At 39.0% G+C, this 25315-nt stretch overlaps 1 protein-coding gene across 1 annotated transcript in view; it reads right to left on the bottom strand.

Annotated features, from left to right (window-relative positions):
• The window catches only part of COL25A1 (collagen, type XXV, alpha 1), a 333672-nt gene that overhangs the window by 125884 nt on the left and 182473 nt on the right, over nucleotides 1-25315 (bottom strand). Inside the window, exon 6 of the mRNA XM_014948992.1 lies at nucleotides 5316-5342. Within this exon, the coding sequence (XP_014804478.1) occupies nucleotides 5316-5342 (27 nt within the window). The remainder of the gene's footprint in view (nucleotides 1-5315; nucleotides 5343-25315) is intronic.

Here is a 25315-nt window from a genome sequence, read left to right as displayed (position 1 = left end):
ACCACCCTGTGGTTCTGTGTGATTTTAAAAGGAAGAGAGGGGGAGCATTTAAACCGGGAACTAGTTGCTACAAGAAAAGCAGTTGAAGAAAAATGCAGTTTTTAGTAATTAATAAGATTTTTCCTGCTACATTAAAATGAGGAAAATGTATTTTAATTCACATGCAAGTTTTTTAAAAAAATAAAAATTAGAAAAAGTGTTTCAGGGAATCATGTTAAAATACAGAATGATTGTGGCTATCTAATCCTTACACTGAAGGCAGCCTAAAGCGTTCCTTGATGTAGATGCTGCAGTTGTGTATTAATTCCTTACAACAACACTGAACTACAGAAGTTTTCAGACAAAAACTGTTCTGGCTGAGGTTTGCCAGTTCATAACAGGTTATGCTATATTTGATCCTAAATTCATCAGGAATTGCTTGCTGCTGCAATGTTGCACAGCCTGTACAATAAATATGTATAAATTAACTAAACTGAGACCTATGCATGCAAACTTTAATATACAAACTCACAATACATTTGTCTCACAAGTATATCTAAAGTTGCAATACATTTTGACCAAATCATTAGTCTGTCTCCAAGATGTATGTATTTTAAAAAAAAATAATTAAATGGAAGTCTGAGATCACCAAAATGTTTCAACAAAATGTTGATTTAAAGCAGTAGAAAATTAATAAACAGAATATATACATATATTTTAAACAGAAATCTTTGGAAACTGATACTTTTTTTTTTTCAATCTAACTTAGACATAGAGACTACTAAGTGTCCACATGGTACATGCTCTCTGTGTGACATAAGAGACATACACACAACACAAACATACACTGAATTGAATGTCAGGGACAGAATCATGATTCCATGAAAGCGTTTTCTACTCTGAATCTCAACAACATTATCAGTTTGCCTTTTTGTAATCGTACATTTATAATGACTTTTATCAATTTTTGCAATATTGAGAGAGGAAAGCTGGAAACTGAATTTTTATAGAATAATTGACACAGAATTCAATGAGATAACGAGGAATGTAATAGCTGTATTACTCTTAGTTTATGCATGCTGTTAATATGGCAATTATCCTGCATTTAACTGTAAATGCAGGTGCTGAATACAAATGTACTCATAGCCATATTTTTTTATCCTATTGGCTACGAGCTCCTTGAACGTGGAAGGAACCTTGCATTAGTGAAAGTAATTATTTTTGGGGGTTTTTTCAGTTGTTCCAAATCCTTCAGTATTTTTGTATTGCTCTTAGATACTAGTACTGCAGTTAAAGTATAACTTTCCCTTCTCACTAACGATCCAGTAAGTGACACTAACCAGAGGCCGCAGCAAGCACTACATTATGGAACTCATCAGCTCTGCTTACAAAATTACAGGTAGAAAGGGGCATCACAATACTGGTATTTTTGGTTGTAAAGGGTCATTGGCACACAAGCACAATTCAAAGTGCAGGAAATGTAAAAGGGGTTGTTCATTTTGCCTTCTCTCACTTTTGTATGTTGTGAAAGGGGCAGGGTCAATAACTCTGTGAGTTTTGTGCTCATTTAAAAACCCTCTAACATGAATACAATCTGATAGCATAACTCATTTGAGCAATCTCAATCTCAAATTATATGCTTGTGTTCCCAAAATGGCTCCAGGATTGCTGAAATCACTGTGGCTCACTGCTGGGTAAATTGTTCTCAATGCATGCTACTTGTGTATTAAAACGTTGTAGCTGGAAGTATTTCTCCAATTTTAGATAAAAACCAGGGTGAAAATACTCCTCAAGACTGAGAAGTCAGCATTACTCTCATTTTTTTTCCAAGGGACACCTCTTTATTCAAATGTGTTACGTACTCTAAAATTGATTTTTGTAGCTACCAACTGACTGCTGTCCTTTGCATGCATCTACAGATCAGTCCCAACACCAATAATTAATCAGGTGTATTTTAGTGGCTGCTGCTTTGAACCTCTGGATCATTGCTCATTTACTTGATTATCTAATACTGGTTGCTGCTTTTTTTTTTTTCTTTTTTCTTTTTTTTTTTTAATCTGCATGACTAGAGTGGGTATAGCTCTACAATATTTCATGATTACAGCAAAATCTTCAGAATAATTTTCCCTTCTGTATTCCTATTTACTGACTCACTACATTATTTTGCAGAAAAGAAAAGGGTTTATTTGGCAGGCTATTCTAATTAACATGATGGAAGGTCTTCTAGGGTTGATAGTTAATCCCTTCCTAGCAATTTAACCTAATATTAGTGGCTGATATGACAGTGATACCAAAAGAAAAATAAAAGATATATGGAGGAGCCAGGTCCAGCTGAAGTCAACAAGCAAACTATCAATCTCCTAAAACAGGAGATTAAAGAAAAAGCCGACTGACTGGAGGCTGCAAACATTGCAGAAAAGTTACTTAACAGGCAAAAGAGAAGTCAAGGAATAAGGGGAAAGGTCTTAAGAGAAGAAAATGGAAGCTGACGCTGCGAGTTAGCAAGTTGAGCTTGCAGAGGAAACAGGGCTTGTAGTAAATGAAAGGACAGAAAAGAAAAGATTTATTCAGGGTATCAAAGAAAAGGGCTGTCCTGGAAAAGGAGAAGGAGAGAGGGAGGAAAAAAAATAGCATGAGAAAGTGAAGAAACTGGATTTTCACAGCTTTTGTGCTGGGAACATAAACATCCAGGCTCATACATCCAAATACGTGGGTATAATAATGTATGCACAAATAAAAATATATTTAGAAATGCATTGTATAAAATTAAATGTTATTTCTAACTTAATTCAAGTAGCATCTCCCTAGAGATTATCCGGGATAGCATACAAATGCATTTGAAATGAGACACGTGGCTGTTGAGATCTAATCAGCTAACAAAATCCAGGCAGAGAAATTAAAACACAGAAATGAAGAACCTTTGGAAAAAGGAAATCAGCAAGAGCCACAGATCAGAATTAATAACCCAGCTGTTTGAAGGGCACCACCAAACCACCCTTGTGAAACACCCTCTGGACAGAGCACCCAAGCAGGGACATCTGCCTTCCAGTCTAACCCAGAGAGAGAACGATGAGGAGACAGGAGGGGCAGGGCTGACCTCCAGAGACACAAAAGACCCAGGTGGCTTTTCAGCACTCTGTTAACATCTATGCTACTGAGGCTGAAGTAAATTATGCCAAATGAAACCAATATGTGATTAATATACATTTCAACATGAGCAATTAAAAAAAAAAACCAAACCAACAACAAAGAGGGAAAATGTGCACGACCTAAATTACACTGGTTTTGAACAAATCACCTACCAGCTTTCCATCCATACCAATCGGACCCTGGGATAATCAAAAGTCAAAACAAAATGGAACAGTTAAATCAGAGGAACACTGAAGATGGGGGAAAAATATACAGAGTTGGGGAATACCGAAGGCTTTAGAAGATGAATAACTAACTCTACGTCAACAGTTAAATGCAATGCCTTAAAGATATCTTGAGAATGAAGGTACAGAAAAGAAACAAGAAAAGAAGCAGACCTAAGACAGAAGTAATAAAACCACCATTGTGGGAAGTAGCCAGGCAATAGCTGGTGTTTAACAAAAGATAGGTTCAATATACAATGAAGGAATTGTTAGTTTGGTAAACACAATGGTACAACATAATGAAACATATGAAATAATGCATCTGGCTTGTGTATTTTTCTTTAAATAATTGAGAAAACAGAATAGGTAGCTATTTACTGAATGCTCTTATCACACGGTTGCAAGATGAAAAGAGCTAACACTTACAATCTCACAACAAATCTTTCTTTAAATCAACATTATAATAATGATGGTTAATAAGAAACTTCAGCTCACGCAGCTCACTGAGGTACTAAAGATTTCTGCCTATACTTTGGCCAATAAATCTGTGCTTGTGCCTTACACTGCTTTTCTTCTCCCCTAATTAACCTTGCAATTAACCTTGCTGATACCTTGCAAGCTACTTATTTCCTTCAGAGTCCAGAGGTTGATTCCAGTTATATGGATGCAAACTCTAGAAAGGATTTTATGTGAATGTACACTGTTGCAACTCACAGCGTGGTTCTAAACTGCATGTTTAGGTGTTCAGAGGAGAGAGAAGAGAGCTTAATGGTTAATTGCTATGTCCTCTGAGAAACGAACAGTCAAGATACCTTTCACTGAGAACGGAATCAGAGGAGAGAGAAAAGTTGTTTCTGCTGTTAAATTCCTCTGTGAGGCTGAAACTGGGAGCTTTCAGGCTTTTGTCCCATGCGAAAGGGACACTCAGTTTGCATCTGCTGGAAATAGATTTTCTCATAAATGCTGGCACTGCAGCCAGGCTTTCCCCTGGAGCTTCACAGGCACTCCTAAGCATGCAGCCCCGGAGGGATGATTGCCCACACTGCTTGATTTGGATCACTGCTGCCAAGAAGACAGCACGTAACATATTTGCTGGGTTTATGTTGATCCATTTTATCCTCACTGCCTTTTGCCCCCTTTCTGAGCACTTTCTGGCTTGTGAGCAAAACTTGAAGTGTAATAGTTTAGCCTAAATCAAGTCTGCAGTTCTTCTGCTGACCCCTTCACCCAGGAGTGTGTATTCTTACCTTCTGCACTACTACTAATAGGTACTATAGTCATACGAATGAGTCTGATCAACCAGCTATCAAGAAAGCAATGATGAAAAAGTGATGCTCTATCAATCTAGCGAGGTCCCCAGCTATCTGTCCTCTCCCAGCCTAGATCATGGACTCTGCTAAAAACTCCAGACATACTTAGTATGAAGGAGGATGTCAGTTGGACGTCCATATTGTGAAACTCACGAGTTTTCGTAAATTATTGGCTTTCTAAGAAGCCCGTGCGCTAACCTACTTGTCAGATCCGATAACAAGTTACTGTGTGTGGGCAGCCCTACAGGAACAAAACCCCTTACCTCTCCTTCCCTCCAGCTCTGACTGTGGAGTCCTGTCACATCACGAGCAGATGACACGCTGACAGTGTAAAGCAGGTCACCAGCATCTTGGTTATCTGCATGACTTTGTGAAACACCCTCTGGACAGAGCACCCAAGCAGGGACATCTGCCTTCCAATCTAACCCAGAGAGAGAACGATGAGGAGACAGGAGGGGCAGGGCTGACCTCCAGAGACACAAAAGACCCAGGTGGCTTTTCAGCACTCTGTTAACATCTATGCTACTGAGGCTGAAGTAAATTATGCCAAATGAAACCAATATGTGATTAATATACATTTCAACATGAGCAATTAAAAAAAAAAACCAAACCAACAACAAAGAGGGAAAATGTGCACGACCTAAATTACACTGGTTTTGAACAAATCACCTACCAGCTTTCCATCCATACCAATCGGACCCTGGGATAATCAAAAGTCAAAACAAAATGGAACAGTTAAATCAGAGGAACACTGAAGATGGGGGAAAAATATACAGAGTTGGGGAATACCGAAGGCTTTAGAAGATGAATAACTAACTCTACGTCAACAGTTAAATGCAATGCCTTAAAGATATCTTGAGAATGAAGGTACAGAAAAGAAACAAGAAAAGAAGCAGACCTAAGACAGAAGTAATAAAACCACCATTGTGGGAAGTAGCCAGGCAATAGCTGGTGTTTAACAAAAGATAGGTTCAATATACAATGAAGGAATTGTTAGTTTGGTAAACACAATGGTACAACATAATGAAACATATGAAATAATGCATCTGGCTTGTGTATTTTTCTTTAAATAATTGAGAAAACAGAATAGGTAGCTATTTACTGAATGCTCTTATCACACGGTTGCAAGATGAAAAGAGCTAACACTTACAATCTCACAACAAATCTTTCTTTAAATCAACATTATAATAATGATGGTTAATAAGAAACTTCAGCTCACGCAGCTCACTGAGGTACTAAAGATTTCTGCCTATACTTTGGCCAATAAATCTGTGCTTGTGCCTTACACTGCTTTTCTTCTCCCCTAATTAACCTTGCAATTAACCTTGCTGATACCTTGCAAGCTACTTATTTCCTTCAGAGTCCAGAGGTTGATTCCAGTTATATGGATGCAAACTCTAGAAAGGATTTTATGTGAATGTACACTGTTGCAACTCACAGCGTGGTTCTAAACTGCATGTTTAGGTGTTCAGAGGAGAGAGAAGAGAGCTTAATGGTTAATTGCTATGTCCTCTGAGAAACGAACAGTCAAGATACCTTTCACTGAGAACGGAATCAGAGGAGAGAGAAAAGTTGTTTCTGCTGTTAAATTCCTCTGTGAGGCTGAAACTGGGAGCTTTCAGGCTTTTGTCCCATGCGAAAGGGACACTCAGTTTGCATCTGCTGGAAATAGATTTTCTCATAAATGCTGGCACTGCAGCCAGGCTTTCCCCTGGAGCTTCACAGGCACTCCTAAGCATGCAGCCCCGGAGGGATGATTGCCCACACTGCTTGATTTGGATCACTGCTGCCAAGAAGACAGCACGTAACATATTTGCTGGGTTTATGTTGATCCATTTTATCCTCACTGCCTTTTGCCCCCTTTCTGAGCACTTTCTGGCTTGTGAGCAAAACTTGAAGTGTAATAGTTTAGCCTAAATCAAGTCTGCAGTTCTTCTGCTGACCCCTTCACCCAGGAGTGTGTATTCTTACCTTCTGCACTACTACTAATAGGTACTATAGTCATACGAATGAGTCTGATCAACCAGCTATCAAGAAAGCAATGATGAAAAAGTGATGCTCTATCAATCTAGCGAGGTCCCCAGCTATCTGTCCTCTCCCAGCCTAGATCATGGACTCTGCTAAAAACTCCAGACATACTTAGTATGAAAGAGGAAGTCAGCTGGACGTCCATATTGTGAAACTCATGATTTTTTGTAAATTATTGGCTTTCTAAGAAGCCCGTGCACTAACCTACTTGTCAGATCCGATAACAAGTTACTGTGTGTGGGCAGCCCTACAGGAATAAAACCCCTTACCTCTCCTTCCCTCCAGCTCTTACTGTGGAGTCCTGTCACATCACAAGCAGATGACACGCTGACAGTGTAAAGCAGGTCACCAGCATCTTGGTTATCTGCACGACCGCTACCTTTTTTATGTGCTGATGTCCTGGAAAGTTTGGGACTGTTGGGATGACCTACCCTATGTTTCAAATGTTATCTCTGAGACAGTTTTTCCCTGATAGCCAATAAAGAAACCAATGCTTTCCAGTGCCTTAACAGGACAGTTTTCTTACTGTGCTTCCTCAGTGCCTCTTGCTCCCACATGCGCAGTGCACATACAGCACTGAGCAATTTTCTCATAGTTATTTAGCAAATTTCTAAATATGGCACTGTGCACCCCAAAAACCAAGCCAAGTCTGCAAATCATTAGCTTTCCCAGATTTTTTTCTAGCACTGTACTACAGGATATTTATCTAGCAATATTTACACACACAGTCTGTTGCAGGTGCAAAAATGAAGGCTGAGCTGAACCTTGCCTATGAATACATTGACTTCTAGAAAGCAAACTACAGATATTACCAACTAAAACACTCAACAGTAAGGTCACGGTAAGTGTATAAAGTTCCTCAGAGGGTTCTGTAGGCCAGCAGCTAAATTTAACTGTTCGGTCTGCTGCAAGCTTAGCCCACAAGATTTAATTATTCTTATGATGAATGAATATAGAAAAGAATTATACAAGTATTTGTAGAAGGAAAACTGCAAGGTCAAACTGTTGGCTTAGAGGGACCAGACAACAGCTCTCACAGTTGTAGCTGTGCTTGTATCTTGCATATAAGCACTGTGTTCAGGGAATGTTTCTTTATCATAGAAAAAAAAATTCTATTTGTGCTCCCTTATAATGATAGGTATTTTAACTACTGTTACATTTTTGCCTGCTCTTTATCCATGTTACATAGTTTCTGCACTTGAATTAAAGGACTATACCTAGCATCTTCAAGAGTCTCAATGAAGAAGAATCAGAAATTCCCAGTAGGCTGAAGAGAAGCACCTGCTCACAACCCAAAATAATAGGAATTTCCCTCATGACTCCCTTTGTACCGGGACTGTTTGGTCTGAAGTCCAGGAAAGTCTTCTGGGATTGGCTTTAAAGAATAGGAGAAGAAAGAGAAATTTGCTTGAGACATACTGCCCTAAGGAGAAAAACAATTATCTCTGAAGATAAGAGTCCAATACTGTGAAAATGGGTAATAGTCTTTCATTATAAAAATACTAAATCTTTAATAGCAAAGCATGGTAATTTCCTTCTTCCCTCAATTACTTATTTCTAGTGTCGTAAAGAGAAAGAAAACACTTTTCAAAAATGGAACAATCAGAATCTCCTCAACTGATACAGGCTGGGTGAGACAGATGACCTTAAATAATACATAAGGCTACTTCAGAATGCACTGAGAAAAATCCAGTATATCACAATATTGATTGAAATTCATTACATGATTGTACTGGAAGTCTTATTCCATTTTCATTCGTTTTGAAAGAAAGACTTCAAACTACAGTACATCTTTGACTTAAACTTGATAGCCTCCAGAGCTGCACACTGTATAGTTCAAACTACTTTCTGCTTTGCTCTATAAATAACTATTTCTACAGATTACCATGTACTTTTTGACAAGTACCAAACATATGATCTTCTATAACACAATCTCCATAAAATATTTTAGAAAACTAGTCAAGGCAACTAGACATCACAAAAAAGAAGGGGATGAGTATGGTTATACCTTCAAACTACAGTACATCTTTGACTTAAACTTGATAGCCTCCAGAGCTGCACACTATACAGTTCAAACTACTTTCTGCTTTGCTCTATAAATAACTATTTCTACAGATTACCATGTACTTTTTGACAAGTACCAAACATATGATCTTCTATAACACAATCTCCATAAAATATTTTAGAAAACTAGTCAAGGCAACTAGACATCATGAAAGAGAATGGGATGAGTATGATTATAAAACAGGCATGTACACCAACTATTTGTTCACTTACTGTAGATACTACAGATGGTATTGAAAATTTTTCCTCTGGACCCTGCATTTCTTTTCTAGGTTTTCCTTTTTTAAAATGTATGCTATTATTGGATATTTACTTACACTATTATATAGACCTTCTTCCAAGATCCTCAATAGTAAAGATCTTTGTTCAGTAGATTTTTTTTTCCGAACGACACCCAACTATTGACTTAGCACCACCTATCCAGTAAAGATCTTTGTTCAGTAGATTTTTTTTCCAAACAACACCCAGCTATTGACTTAGCACCACCTATCTATCTAATAACCCTAACATGGACAGAGACAACACAAGGGAGAAAGGGGAATATGAGTGCCATTTTGGTGTGGTTTTGTGAAAATTAGCTTCCACTCCTCAGGAATGCTGTAAATATAATATTTCTCAAAGAAAGATATTTTTAGTCAAATTTTGAATGCTACACAAAATCAGTTATTTTCGATTTAAGCAGTATCTTTTTACATATGGGTTACTCTGGAGGTAAATATCTTAAGGATTTTGGGTTATTGTTAGAAACTGAATACGTAAGCAAAGGCATCAGAAATCTTTAGAGCGTTCCTATCACAAAGATAGCCAGTATTAATACTTTAGGCAGCTTTACTGCAATATTTGTGTCTTCAGAAAATTCTTCGGGAAAAGTGAAGATAAGAAAAGATATCACATATTGAAATCTACTATGTGATAAAAGAATCTTCCACAGGAAGGAAAATAGGAAGATTTGGATTATCTTCTTACTCCTAACTTCTTCACTTATCCTTCAGTGATCTTTTTCATTTAAGCAATACTCTTCAGAAGACTGAGTAGTGAACCAGGAGATACATAATAAACAAAAAACGGACAACATTTCTTCTTTATAAAATGCAGACCACCGTCTATCCAAAGGAAGTTTGGGGTTTTTATTTTTATTTTTAAGTAAAGTGGATTAGCATATTTTAATAGTGCATAATATTGGTAGGCTTATACTAATTGGAAGTCTGCAGAGAAATGTACTTGTTGCAAACACATTCCTTTGGCATTGCAAATAACTCCAAATTCTAGTTTTGTGTATTAAATTACAAGCAGGCCAATTATTATCTCCAAATGCACAATGATTTCTCAGACTTTGACGGCTCATTGTTTTTCCTGACTATTCAGCGTGAAATCAAGTGTTTTGGAAAAAATTCTCTCTCCCAGCGCAGACCATAGGTGCCTAAAATGCTCTTTCTATACAAAGTTAATACAGAAACATCTGCATGAGTACAGAAAACTGAACAGAGCCCCAGTAACACCATCCTAGATTATGTTTCAGTTTACTGGAACTTCATGGCACAAGTCAGTGGCCAAGGTTATTTCAGCATTTCTGATGGCCAGTGTTGGCCCAACAAATCAAGCCGGTGAGACATAACAATGCCATAGCTCAAGTTGGCCAGCATACAAGTATTTTCTGGACTCAGTTTGTAGTACACTGAATGAAAGGCAAGTTTTCACACTCAGTGTGATCTGGCACTCAATTGTCTAAAAAAAAAAAAAAAAAAAAAAAGCAGCTATTTTAAGGTATCCACCAGTCACTTTAAAAAAAAAATCTTTTAGATCACACATTTGACGGTTTTAAGATAAAGCAATTTAGAGTATCACAGCAGCATTTCAGAATTCAGAAACTCTTATCTGATTAAAACATGCGAGCAAATTATTCCACATTTCTAAACAATCTAAAATAAACTCATTTGTTGAACCGTTACTTGCAGCTGCCTGAAATCTCTTCTGTCGATACATACACAATAGGAGATTCAGAAGAAAGCAGGAATCTAGTTTTACAGCAGCTGTATGAGCTGCCTGCCACTTACTATGACAGACTGAGTTTAAAAATACCTATGTGGGGAAAAAAAAAAGAGAAAGAAAAAAAGAAAATCTGTCTCAAACTCTCAAACAGCAGGTTTGCAGATCATCTCCACTAAGTTCAGGTAAGGTGAAAGATGACACATTGCCTTTTCAAATCACCTATTTTAGTTCAAGACTGACAGAAGTTAAAATCCCCAGAACTGTCAGATTTCCTCATCATGATAACATCAAAATCGCAGAATCACAGAACTGTAGGGGTTGGAAGGGACCTCTGAAGATCAACTAGTCCAACCCCCCCTGCCAAAGAAGGTTCACCTCGAGCAGGCTGGACAGGCAGGTTCTGAGTATCTCCAGAGAAGGAACCTCTCTGAGCAGCCTGTTCCACTGCTCTGCCACCCTCACCCTAAAGAGGTTTTTCCGCATGTTCAGATGGAACTTTGTGTGTTCCAGTTTGTGTCCGTTGCCCCTTGTCCTGTCACCAGGCACCACTGAGAAGAGCCTGACCCCATCTTCTTGACACCCACCCTTTAGATATTTATACACATTGATGAGATCCCCTCTCAGCCTTCTCTTCTCCAGGCTAAACAGACCCAGGTCTCTCAGCCTTTCCTCATAAGAAAGGTGCTCCATCCCCTTGATCATCTTTGTAGCCCTATGCTGGAGTCTCTCCAGTAGTTCCCTGTCCTTCTTGAACTGGGAGGCCCAGAACTGGACACAATACTCCAGATGCACCCTCACCAGGGCAGAGTAGAGGGAGAGGATGACCTCCCTTGACCTGCTGGCCACACTCTTCTTGATGCACCCTAGGATGGATCTCCACGTCTGTTTTTCTCTCTCCTTTGGTTAATTATAGGTTTATCAAGGCTGACTTTAATTAGATATAATATTGTATTCCTAGAAAGAATATATAATATATATTTGCAATATATAATATATATATTGCTAGGAATACATAATTCCTAGCAAGTCTGATGAGATTGCTTTTAGATGAAGTTCTGTTTTAGAGCTTACGTAGGTAATGAGTATGATAAGCTCATCAGCTGGCTAAATTTATCCTAGTGATGAAACATTATTGGTTCTTTTTCAATGACTGGAAGTGATTACTGTTAAGAGCAGTGTGAGAGAACAGCCCAGGTACAGAAGTCACTTGGTCCAGGCATGGGAGGAAAAAAAAGGGCACTAAATCAACCTGCAATAAGTCTCTTTGACCAGTGATTAGAACACTATTGGAAAAACCCCACATAATCTATATCATTTGGACTAGAGAAAACTTTACTGTGAAAAGAATGAATTACAAGAGTACAAGAAAGATAAGCCTGCTGTCTAAAACCCCATTACCCCCAAAATCAAAATTAGTGACAAAGACAAATGAAGTACTGCAATGCTCTTTCAAAGAAGTCAATTTCAGAATTTCCTCAATTCTTCCCTCCAGCAGTTCATATTAGCTACTATCTGAAACATACAACTCAGCTAGATGGATCATCACCTGGAGATCGCAAAATAAGTATAAATGTATTCCAAGGTAGGGATTTAGAGTTTTAAATTAAGTTTTTTTTATAAAACAAGAAAATTCACAACACTGTTAGGCTGCTTGATCTTTGCCCCTCCCCAGTACAGCCCACTGGTTTTATTTCAATGGAAAAAACTACATTCACTGAAAAAAAAAATATATTAAAAAATAATATATATTCTTCATTCCTTAATAGCCTCATGCTGTATTTCCAGGAATCTCTCATTAGGTTGCAAAGCATGTATTAGCTCTCCCATCAAGAACTCCTATGAAAGTGCCTTTATTAAGCCGACAAGGATTTCAAAACATACCCTGGAAGCACAGAAGAGACTCAGAAGGAAGTCCTCACAAAACCTGGAGAATGAAGAATGGCAGCACCACGATTAAGGCTCTAGACTATCCTTCCATCAGCCAGAAAAGCTACACCATGCCTAGACTAGGCTCTCTGCACGGAGACTTCAGTTCATAAGCATAAAAATAATCAGAAGTTATTCCAATTTATATTTTAAACCACCTGTCAAGTGTAGTGCCTTCAGTAGAGAGAAACATGCAGCCAATGTTAATAGTAGGCTGCCAAGCAGAACTGGCAGGAATCTTACACATACTTTGCTGTTCTTGTTACAGAAAAGAAAATATTTGCATTTTTTCATACTTTTAGTTTCTTTGAATTTGAAGAAAGAAAAGGACATGCGACCTGAAGTTATGAATTTCACGAAGTGGCTCTAGTGTCCAGATGAGCCTAAATTAGATGACGGAAATCATCAATAACGGAACAAGATGGAAGATGTGGGACAGTTTCAAAGATTCCAAAATAAACCAGAAATGCCAGGTACAGTCTCCATAACTTTTCCTTAAAGCAACATCACTCTAGATAACAAGATGGCTAGCCAGGAGCCCTACATGCAGTCTGAATACTCTAATGGCTCATTTGCAAATATGTAAGATGCACTGGTTATGCTTAGAAGTAAGCAATTTGGAGTAAGGAAAATTGTTCAGAGTTTGGCTAGTCAGAGAGCGGCTGAACTACAAAAAAAAAAAGCGCCACATATGGTAACAATAAGGGAGTACAAAGAGTTCTGTGCAAGAAAAATTATAGTCACAGCTTTTCAAAAGTGTATTTCACAGCTGAAAAATAATTGCCAAGATACTTTTTGTTTTTATAGTTTGTGCAGGAAATCTGACAGGCAGTTTGTTGTGGTGCGGATGCATTTTTGAGTATCTGAGCGTTACGACTGCTCTTACTGCTGAAATACTGTCCCGGTTTGAGGTAAAATAGAACCAACTTTCTGTTCAGCAACTTTACTTTTTAGCTAGGCCTCTTCTAACTCTCTGAAATTAACAGCATGTTGCGCAGAGAACTGTTTGCTTTTAGAGTGGTAAAACCAATATTTATACTTCATGCCAAGGAATGGTATGCAGAGAGGCTCTTGCTTATACTTATTGCTATAACAACCAAGGTCAGCTAATTTTGTTATTTGCTCCATTGGAGAGTCTGAAACAGAAAAGTGTGGAGGGGTCCCACCTGTAGAGAGGAACGGACAGGACAGGTGACCAAAAACTGCCCAACAGGGCTATTCCACCCCATCTGCCCCATGCTCAGTATAAAAAACTGAGGGATCAAAGGGTCAACTCTCTTTCTTCAATGGCCGAGGTCTGAAGAGGACCCTGTCTGTTCAGCAGCCTTTGATCATGACCCACGTGTTCCTGACTCCAGAGCTGGAATCCAGTTCCCATCTGTCACTGAGTCCTGTCTGGGACTCCCCCAGTGCCTGCCGGAGACATCATCCTGGGAGCTTGATGCAGTTTTGTATATACTGTATATATTTCGTTTTTTCAATTTTTTATTTTATTATTAATATTTCATTAAAGTAGTTTAGTTCCTTCTAAAATTGTAAATCTCTTTATCTTTCCTCCTCCTCTCCTGGGAGTGAGGAGCAGGGAGAGAGCATCTGTTGCCTGTAAAAGGCCAATTCAGGGGTTAGAACTTGATGATCTTTAAGGTTCCTTCCAACTTTAACCATTCTATGATTCTGTGAAATATATATGTATAAAACCATAAGAAAGAACTGTGCAGATCTAAGTTGGAGTGAATTCTTCTAAGAGACTGTAGGTAGACATCCTTCTATTTATCATTGTCAACATTGCACACACCACAAATATATACCAAAAAAGGGTCAAGTATGACTGTGAAACCCAAACTGTGAAGCACCTTTGTTATTTCATACATCAGGCTAGCAGACAGACACTGGTTTTCTCCTTGTAGCTTATACATCTCACCAGCATCCTCCAACATTTGGACAGTCATGCCTGTATGACAAATTACTGCAAAGGGAAACTACTGTTGACCCCAGAAAGAGTAAGAGCAATATAGTTCAAGTTATAGTAAAGAATGGAGACACATGGACTCTGTTCTTTGTCTTTGTTCGTTTAAACACATTGTTTACTGTTGACTAACATTGCCTATGTAGACTACAATGCTAAGTATGAAATGCCTAAGTAATACTCAGATATTTCTTCAGGAGAGAAAAAATTAAAAAAGAAAACGACTGGGGGATGAATGAATTGAGAGCAGCCCTGTGAAGGACTGGGGAATACTGGTAGATGAAATACCAGGTTGGATGGGACTCTAAGGAATCTGATGTAGTGAAAGATACTCCTGCCCATGGCAGGGGGCTTGGACTAGATGATTTTTAAAGGTCCTTTCCAACACAAACCTTTCTACGGTTCTATGAAAACTGTAAAATGAACCTGTCTAAGCTTGGCAATTCATATATGGCACAGTGAGCTGAGAAACAGCACATTGTAACTGCCTGCTGTTAAAAAATGAACTGTATTAAAATTGTGATCTTAAAGTGCTTACCCGCATATGCTTCATCTATCCTTAAAAACAGTCTTGTGAACGGTTGCAGAACTACATGTTTCTATAAAAATACTTCATTATGCTACTGAATTCCAGCATCAGTTACCAAGCACTTGAAAACGGGGAAAGTAGCCACAGACCAGAGAGAAATCTCTGACACTCTACCTAAAAGTTCTTGTTTCTCCTGAAGAAATGGAAACTCCCATATCCGTAAATAGAAAGCACATGGCTAATTCATCAACGTCAACATCACTGTGTGAATATATTTGATGTGGTTGGTGCCATATTGATGAGAAAACAATAAACTGTGAAAAATGTCACTTCTCAAAAATTAGCTGGCTAGCATTCAGCGGGAGATAGATTGTTGTAACAGCTGTGGCATAATGACTTTGATGAATTAGATTTTTGTTCTCCTGGAATAATTCTGAAGAATCTGTCTCCTCACAGTACCATGGAAGTGAATCCATTTGCTCACTGAAGCCCTACTATAGAACAGTCCTCCTTGTTATCTGTATTTTGGTGTCTTTACACAATAAGAAAGAAATCATTTTCACTTCTTTCAGTCAATCTCTTTTTTTTGGTTTCTACAAATCTCTTTTCAGGGGGAATGAGGTCCATTAAGTAAAAAGAAACATACCATCTTTTGGTAAATAACATAATATCATGGAGAACTAACCTTCAGAGGCCAATTTTTGACCTTCCCTCAGTGGAACCATCAGCTCCGGAAGATTAGCAAAACTCAAGCGTAGGTCGGTAAATTGATTTTTGCTCCATTAGGATAGAAGAATCTGACCATCATGCTCCTTTTATCCTCCTATAGAGGCACATGTTTTGAATGGGGCTCTCAGGGACTTAAAAAAATACAGCTGCATAGAAATACTTCCCTTTTGACTTACAATAAAGGAGATCAAGCAGAGTGGATACATTTCCATATAAGAGGAGAACAGTTACAAAAGATTTAAAAGAGAACAAAGCAAAAAGCCAAGTTACTGAAGTGTTTATAAATAAACACGTAGATAAAAATCCCAATTGTCTTCCAACTATCCTCTGGTCAAAGAAAGCTTCATTTAAACAATTCCAGGATTGTCTTCCAACTATCCTCTGGTCAAAGAAAGGTTTGTTTGAACAATTCCAGGATACGCAGAATCGCACGGGGTTGGAAAGAACCTCTGGAGATCATCTAGTCCAACCCCCCTGCCAAAGCAGGTCCACCCAGAGTAGGTTGCACAGGAACATGTCCAGGTGGGTTTGGAATGTCTCCAGAGAAGGAGACTCCACCACCTCCCTGGGCAGCCTCTTCCAGGGCTCTGCCACCCTCACAGCAAAGAAGTTCCTCCTCATGGTTAGGTGGAACTTCTTATGTTCAAGTTTGTGCCCATTTCCTCTTGTCCCATCCCTGGGCACCACTGAAAAAAGACCAGCCCCATCCTCTTGACACCCTCCCTTTAAGTATTTATAAGCATTGATCAGATCCCCCCTCACCCTTCTCTTCTCCAGACTAAAAAGACCCAAGTCCCTCAGCCTTTCCTCTAAGGGAGATGCTCCAGGCTCCTCATCCTCTTTGTAGCCCTTTGCTTGTAGTGCCCCCCACCCTCCAGTAGTTCCCTGTCTTTCTTGAACTGGGGAGCCCAGAACTGGACCCAGTGCTCCAGATGGGGCCTCCCCAGGGCAGAGCAGAGGGGCAGGATGACCTCCCTCAACCTGCTGGTCACACTCTTCCTGATGCACCCCAGGATGCCATTGGCCTTTTTGGCCACAAGAGCACATTGTTGGCTCATGGTCATCCTATTGTCCACCAGGACCCAAAATGTCAATGTTCATTCCCATTCCTAGTCCATAAATGCAGTATTTCCATCTGGGATACAACATATAAAAAAAAAAACCAAACTTGTGCAGATGCACCGTGTTAAAACTTAAACACCAAAGCAGGTGCTCTGAGCTATGCGCTGCCACATGTGCTCAAATACTGGAATATAACATTCTGCACATGCAGGCCCATTCAGATATTTCTGTCATGTACCTACCAGATTTAAAAGGCACAAATATACCTGCAGCTAGTTTAAAGACACTATTGCTGTCTTAACCACACTATAACCTACATCTTTTGTTAATAGTTGGATGGTGCTGCATACAACACTCCCCTGCAAAATGACTTGGAACCAGTAAATTCTCAAAAAATATAAATTATTATGGAAAACAAATATACCTGCAGCTAGTTTAAAGACACTACTGCTGTCTTAAACACACTATAACCTATATCTTTTGTTAATAGTTGATGGTGCTGCATACAACTCTGTCTCCTGCAAAATGACTTGGAACCAGTAAATTTTCAAAAAATATAAGTTATTATGGAAAAGTTATATGAAGTACACTTAGAAAGATTATTTCATTCCAGGAAATAAAACAGAATTCAGAGATGCACTACAAGCTTTCTTACTCTTTCTTCCTGAAATGTTTCCCCATACAGTTTTCAATGTACCAACTGTTCTGTTTCCCCAATTTAATGTCAAAAGAGGGCTGCGTAGCAATGAAAGATTTTGCATTTTAAGAAAGGATTCTTTCTAGTCCTTGAAGACAAATTTTCATATAAATCTTGCCACGATCACTACCAAAACTTGGTTTCCAGAAGGAATGCCTATTACTGTGACTATGAAAACAAAATCATTAAACATGTAGTAACAAAGATTATAAAACACAAAATTCTCAGACAGGCCTACAGCTTCTTTATTTACATGTCTGTGCTTTTACTAGTTATATTGTACCATAGCAGAGTATCTGAACGCTACCTTATTTACTGCCTTAATGCCCTGCCCCACTGACCTCAGACCTCAGTCCTAATGGCCTTTCAAGCAAAACACTAGACATTGCAATTTAAACCCAAGGTGTAATATTTGGAAGCTCGTGACAAGGTTGAAAGTAGCAGGCTGACCAGTTCACAGGAGCAGGGAGGATGAGGAAGAGGAGTGAGAGGAGAAGTTGCATATTTGTTATTGTAAGCTTAGGTATAACTCCTGCCTGGAACACAACAATGAAGAGAGTCTGAATAGGAGACAATGCTTGAGATAGAATAACCTTTCTATTGGTACCAGTATTTTTATAAGAGATTATAGGGAAAACTTAAGAACTTTCTGCTTTTCAGTGTTTCACTCCAGAGCAAACATCAAAGGCATTAAAGAGCGGGAAAATTCTAAGCCTACATTAAAAGTAAAAATAAAGTGTTATCAGAAGGAAGCAGATGCTTGAGAGTGTAAATGCAACACCATATTACCTGCCAAAAGATTTGAGGGACGTAGAAACCATTTTGCTTGGTAAGGAAATGAAGCAAAAGACAGAGGAGGAAGAAAAGAAACTCAGTCAAGAATGAGTCAATACAATAAAGCAGCCGTGAAGGGGAAAGCCTGGAGCCATGTGTTCACCAGCTAGATGGAGCGTCGAAAGGGAGTTTTGGTTTGCTTGTAACTGGCTCAACAGAAGCAATGGAGAGGATGCTGGAAGTATCTTGTCATTTTAATTCAGAGCCTTGGCAGCAATGATGCTTCAAATTACGCCTGCAGTTCTTTCTTTTTTTTGTAGGTGAAAGGATACACAGGCCCAACTTTCAAACAACTTCTCCTGACAATTTTTCTTCTTTTATGGCAAGTTCCATTTACATATTTTTGAAATTCATGTGTAAAGAAGCAGATTTTTTGTTGTGTTTTTTTTGTTCGGTTGGTTAGTTTGGTTCTTACACTGGAGAACAAAAGCTCATCTTTCTATTTTGTTGGTGCCTGTTTCCCCCCTCAAGCTACTTGGGAAAAGTACATCTGCTTTTTGAAGCTCGCCTATCTAGAAACAAATTCAGAGATTTTCCTAGTTTGATTCTGAAATCTCCTTTTCACTCCAAGTAGAGACAGTGTCTCATCGCACAGTCAGAAAGAAGTCTTTCCTTCTTCCTTGGCAACTGCTGCACAAACAGAAATAAGCAAACTCAAACAACAAAACATTTAACCAAAGAAACAATAGTTACCAAAAATCAGATCAACCTCCAGTATGGAGCGTGGGTTACACACCCCAGCCAAGAAAACAAGTATTTCATACCTACACCTTTCTGAGCCACGGCAGAGCAATCATATACATACCATGTTTTCTAATTTCAGTCAAATTATGCAAGTTAAACTGAATTTCACCAGAGCTGAACAAATTAATCTAAAACTAGAATATAGTTCAGTGAAACAGCTTTTAAAATCCTAAATCATTTACCAATCTCATTAGTACATTTAATCTCAAAATCTCTAGACTATTCTTTTAAGTTTTGTGGATCCACACATGAATGCATCCAAATAAAACGTTTGCATGACTTTTTTCTGACATAACTGTTTTTCAAGATTATAAAAGGATTTTTGCAGAAGCTGGTGACAGCACGAAGAACAAAAAAGTGTTTCTTTGCATTCCCATCTAGGGAGAAACAATTTGTATGTGATGGCAATACCAGATTACATTTTACATACCCTAAGGGCAGAGACCTAAAACGAGACATCTCCTATCGTATGCAGAGTGGATTAAGAAAAATCATGATAATTGATCCACACAGCTGGAAGTGGAAACACTGAGGTCATTTTCTCTTCAGAGACTGGCTAATCAGTCAGACTACCTGAACAAAAACCACAAGCCTCACTCCGAAGGAGTACTCCTATTAAAAAAGTGGACTTGCACTTCTGTGCTGACTAGGAATGCAAATATTATATTATACATGACAAAAGTTACTCAACTTCTGTATGTTACTCTTGGTGCTTTTGGAGCACTTCCAACATTCATGGTCACTTACAGACAACTGTACCATTGTTAACATCACCCTCTGAACCTCACTGCAAGTGGCAAACTAAGATAATTCCAACTGCTAGAAGACAAAAACACACTAAACATGTCTAACACTACTGAACTAAAATATCAATTTGAATGTAAGCCTTAAACTCCAGTAAGGTGATACCACTGTTTCACAAAAAAACTGTGTGAGAAATAAAGAACTTCCTTAGCACCCACAACTTTTCTCCAAATTTTCTCTCCACCTAGGTCCCAAATCCACTTTGCCTTCGCATGGTAATACTTATTTTGTGGATTGCTTCTCTGAGTAAGTGCTGTTCAGCATGAACAAAAGTAGAAGAATCTACCCTTACCTTTACTAATCTTAGCTGCAATTGGTCTGATGAAAGGAGAAATCTCTGCAGAAAGAATAGCGTGACTTTTTGCAATTTCCAATTTTTTCCTGGTTTTACTTCACTTGCTAAGAATTCCACCCTTCCAAGCAGGAGTAAACAGCAGTTTATTTTTGTAAGAATATCATGTAGCAGCAGTAAACCTATTTTTACATTAAAAACTTAATATTCTTTTCAACTGATGAGTGCTTATGTGCATGGTTGTTTTCCATCATGCTCCTTTTGTTAGGCAAAGGGTTAAATTCCTCTCATTTATACTGGGAATAGCTACCGTGAACGTATACGAAATAATCTGAAAAGAATTCTTAACTCAGTGGTCCTCTGTTAGATTATCAGTACTATGCAGACGTCAAGATTACCAAAAACAATAAATGTTAATTGCTTTACCTTAAGCTGAAGAGGGGAAAAAAAAACAACCCCAAAACAAATAAAAACCACCACTTTGTGAGGGTGATTTATGATCTGTATCCTACAGTCACAGAAAAATTCTCCAATTGACATTCCACACTGCTTGTATAAATCTTTCCTACAAGACAAGTATGCTTGCTTTCAGAAACTGCTTTAACTAATCTTGATTTTGATATGCACACATGTAGCTGAGGAAATGAAAACAAGGGCCGCCCAAATAACACCCTCGTATTTCCTTGTGATACAAGAGGCAAGATACACACTTAATGCGCACATCCCAAAGATCCCCAGGAATGGAGAAGAGGTACTTTAAGGCTTTGTTCTACCAGCCAACTTCTGGCATTAAAGAAGAAATCCAACAAAATAGAGCTGAGAACCTTGACAAACGCTGGTCAAATGATTTCTGGCGTAATTACTGGACGATGCTCAGCAGTATTGGGCCCATTACAGGCTTATGAAAGAACTTTTTGCTCCCCAGTAGGAAAAAAAAGTTCCTCAATCAGCTTTATAGGAAGAATCAGTTCAGGTGCCTGCCTCATAGAGTCATAGAGTTGTCCAGGCCGGAAGGGACCTCCAAAGGTCATCTAGTCCGACCCCCCCGCAGTCAGCAGGGACACCCCCAACTAGACCAGGTTGCCCAGGGCCTCGTCGAGCCTCTCCTTGAATATCTCCAGGGATGGGGCCTCAACCACCTCCCTGGGCAACCTGTTCCAGTGCTCCACCACCCTCACAGTGAAGAACCCTCTCCTAATCTCCAGTCTAAATCTGTTCCCCTCCAGCTTGAAGCCATTGCCCCTCGTCCTGTCACTGCAGGCCTTTGTAAACCGGTTCTCCCCAGCCTTCCTGTAGGCTCCCTTCAGGTACTTGAATGGCTCCTCGTATTTCCTTTCCCATAAATGGGAACTGAATGCTGGCTGCAGAGGGAAGCACGGGTCCAAAGAGTCTTTGAGAAAATACTTCCAACCCTGCACTTTCTAGAAATCAGAGAACCCAACCACCTAGACTAGCAATTTAGGAACAAGTTTCTGCAATGAAATTTTACACCCCTGGACCTCAGCTAGGATTAACAATGCACTTAAACTGCCACACAGCAGTATTCATCTGGGATCTGTACAGGTAGTGATGTTTTACATCACTTTCAGTTATATCGTAAGTCCACACAAAAAATCCAGCGTGAAGGAAAATGAGGTATCATGTTTGCAACCCTCCTTCAAGATGAAGGAATCAACGACTTAAGAATTCTCATAGGGCAGTTTGGGAGTTCCCTTCCCATTTGTGACAGTTATAAATAGTAATTACATGCAAGAATTCTACCGTAAGTTATTTAACATTTTCTTTGAATCTCAAAAATTCACTGAGGAAGTGACTTCAGGCAAATTGTAAGAGGCATCTTTAACTATCACTGGCTACTCGCTCTACATTTACCTGCAAATGTCAAACACAAATTGAGAAAAGAGACTTAGAACTACAATTCCTATCTGTGTGTATACTGGGAAAACATTTGGAACACAACATTTTCCTCCGAAGCGGTTCATTTCATAAATAAAGCTATTTCTGTGACACTAGAGAGTTATATCATGCATCGTGAGGAAATGACTGGGAAATTTCAAGTGGCATGCCCAAAGAAAGGCAGGTATGGATGACCTTAGGTAGAGTTCAAGCATTAATTATGTCTGTCAAAGCGTGAATGTGAAAATCATAACTGTAGCTTTCTGCATGCCCACCTGCTTAGCTGCCAAACTGAACTCAGTAGAGTAGCCTAGAGAGACCAAAAATTTATGTATACTGTCAGATAAATGACAAACCAGCTTAATTCTTTTCTCTATCTATACATGCTTTATTATGAAAGAGGAGAGGGTAATTTTTAAAGCTGCAGAGGAAAATAGTGAAAAAACACATTTGATTTTTAAATTACACCTACCCTATCTATCTACCATCAGCTATAATTCTGTATTTACCTGATAGATATATGGGGTTGTATCATTTTGAACTGACAGCAGCTGTGAGTCTGATCTACACTGATTCACACCAGCCCACAGCATCCTAGCACTACGTGCTTACTTCTTAGCATCTGACATCCACAAAATGCCATGCAGAGGTGTGGATTTAACAATACAGGAGTTCTCTGCCCATGCATCTGAGATGGAAATTGCTAGTTTATAGAAGGATCTTGGAGGACCCAGCATACAGTAAGAGATGCAGGTATTACTGATGAGAATATCTATTATATAGAGAATATTATCTATTATAATTTTATTATTCTACTGATTTTTTACATCCTTACTTATAATGCTATGTAGAAAATGGACAAAAATAATTTAGAAAGTTTAATGTGTTTGAACCAGAACATACTATGTAAATGGGCGTTTACTGCAGCTCAAGTAATTTTCTTAAGTCACCATGTGAAGTTTCTACTTCAGCTTATCTATGGCAAGTTCTTTTTATAATTGCAAGTGAGGAAAAGGGTAGAAATATCTTCTTATATTGCTGCCTTTTGCAGAAGAGGCTGTTGGTACTTCACTATCACAGATATAGAAAAGCTTGGGGCACTCCAAGTGTCCTCCAGGGAGTGACAAGAATAAACACTGCCTCCTCTTATTTATGCACTCAGCATTACATGAACGTAACAGATTAAAGCATTCAGCCCATGGTTCATCCAAAATGAAAACTGGCTCATAAGAAGCTAATAAACATGTTCTGATGTGTAGCTGCAGTTATCATCTGTGACAAACTAATAGAGCAACTGTAAGCTTAAGAGGTCTCAAACTTTTCTGTTCAAGTCAACTTTTATGATTATCTTCAATCACTGAAAAAAAAATTAGCATACAAAGAAATCAAACTGATGAATTGTATTATATATTATTTATAGACCCAAAGGTCATAAAAAATATTATGGTATTAATGTGGCTGACATCATTACAAAGGTCACAGCTATTACTCAGACAGCTATGTGAATTTAGAGCCTCTCCCACAATTTGTGAGAAAAACTGGAAGTTTATTTGCTGATTATTAGTAGTATGTCCTCACCTCCAGTATTTTTCTAAAAAAAATTACCACATTTTTAGAGCTTTCCTCTGGTTCTCACGGCACAGAAATACTACATAGTTGACCTACTTGCCAGCAAGTTTAAACTGAATCATGTATTTGGGAACCACATAACTGTTGTGAGCTCTGGTACTGTATTACTGATAAATTCCGATTCACTGTGTTGTGACTGTTAGGAAGACTTCTGAGGTGCCATTGAAGTTTTTTGGGAACAAACAATTCCACACAACCTGATTCACTGTGTTGTGACTGTTAGGAAGACTTTTGAGGTGCCGTTGAAGTTTTTTGGGAACAAACTTCAACCCAATTTGCCACTACAGGCCTATTAACCAATTCTACAGGATTCCAACAACTGCAAGCAGTAAAGGTGTAACTCACTGTTTTCCAGAATGGACTTTCTCTCTTACATATCTGAATATTCACTGCCAGAACGCAATTTTTGATACTGCAGTTTAAAATTGCAATTGGGATCATACCTATAGTTTGATATCAAGTCAAAATCTGCACTTAAGCAAATGATCTGCCTCTGGTTGGCCTTTGTTCAAGGCTCACATCACATAACATGGCTTTGGCCTGAGGAAGGTCATACTGGTATCCATCACTTAGAGCGATCAATTCCAGCAGCTAAAGCTACCATTGAGTGCTGGATGCCATATCTCCCCCCCCAACTCTTGCTCCTGCACTTGCCAATTCCAGCAGCTAAAGCTACCATTGAGTGCCGAGCGTGACAGATGTATCCATGGAAAAAACTGAAAGCATCTTTTGCCTACAAGTGTAGAAAGCTGGCTTAGCTTCATCTGTAAGAGTGGAACTAAATGCCTTATCTCCCCAACTCTTGCTCCTGCACTTGCTGGCCTGGCTAAAATAGAGAAACCCAGCTCTTGTTGTAGGTTCCGTGACAGAGCTGTAGCACTTGTGTACAGCACAGAAGGACTTCTAGGGACTGGCTGTGACAGATGAGTATTACACTCCATGTGAGCTGAAGTATGTTCCTGGAAGACTCACTAACAAATGGCTTGTATGCAGAATCATGGAATGGTCTAGGTTGGAAAGGACCCTTGAGATCATCTAGTCCAACCATCAACCTAACTGATAAAAAACCAAAAGAAAACCATACAAGAAAAAACCCCCACATTACTAAACTAAGCACTATGTCTCAAAACATAAACAACACTCTCCTGAAAACCTCCAGGGATGGTGCCTCATCTACTTCCCTGGGCAGCCCATTCCAATGCTTAATAACCCTTTCATTATAAAATTTTTCCTAATATCTAATCTTAACCTCCCCTGGTGCAACTTGAGGCTGTTTCCTCTTGTCCCGTCGCCTGTGACTTGGGAGAAGAGACCAATCCCCACTTCTCTACACCCTCCTTTCAGGGAATTGTAGAGAGCAAGAAGGTCTCCCCTCAGCCTCCTCTTCTCCAGACTGAACACCCCCAGCTCCCTCAGCCTCTCCTCAGGAGACTTACTCTCCAGATCCCTCACCAGCTTTGTTGCCCTTCTCTGGACCCGCTCCA

Source organism: Calidris pugnax, unplaced genomic scaffold, assembly GCF_001431845.1.
Source record: "Calidris pugnax isolate Ruff unplaced genomic scaffold, ASM143184v1 scaffold185, whole genome shotgun sequence".
NCBI lineage: Eukaryota > Metazoa > Chordata > Aves > Charadriiformes > Scolopacidae > Calidris > Calidris pugnax.
The sequence above is the reverse complement of the archived record's forward strand: the minus strand, read 5'-3'. Positions and strand labels throughout refer to the sequence as shown.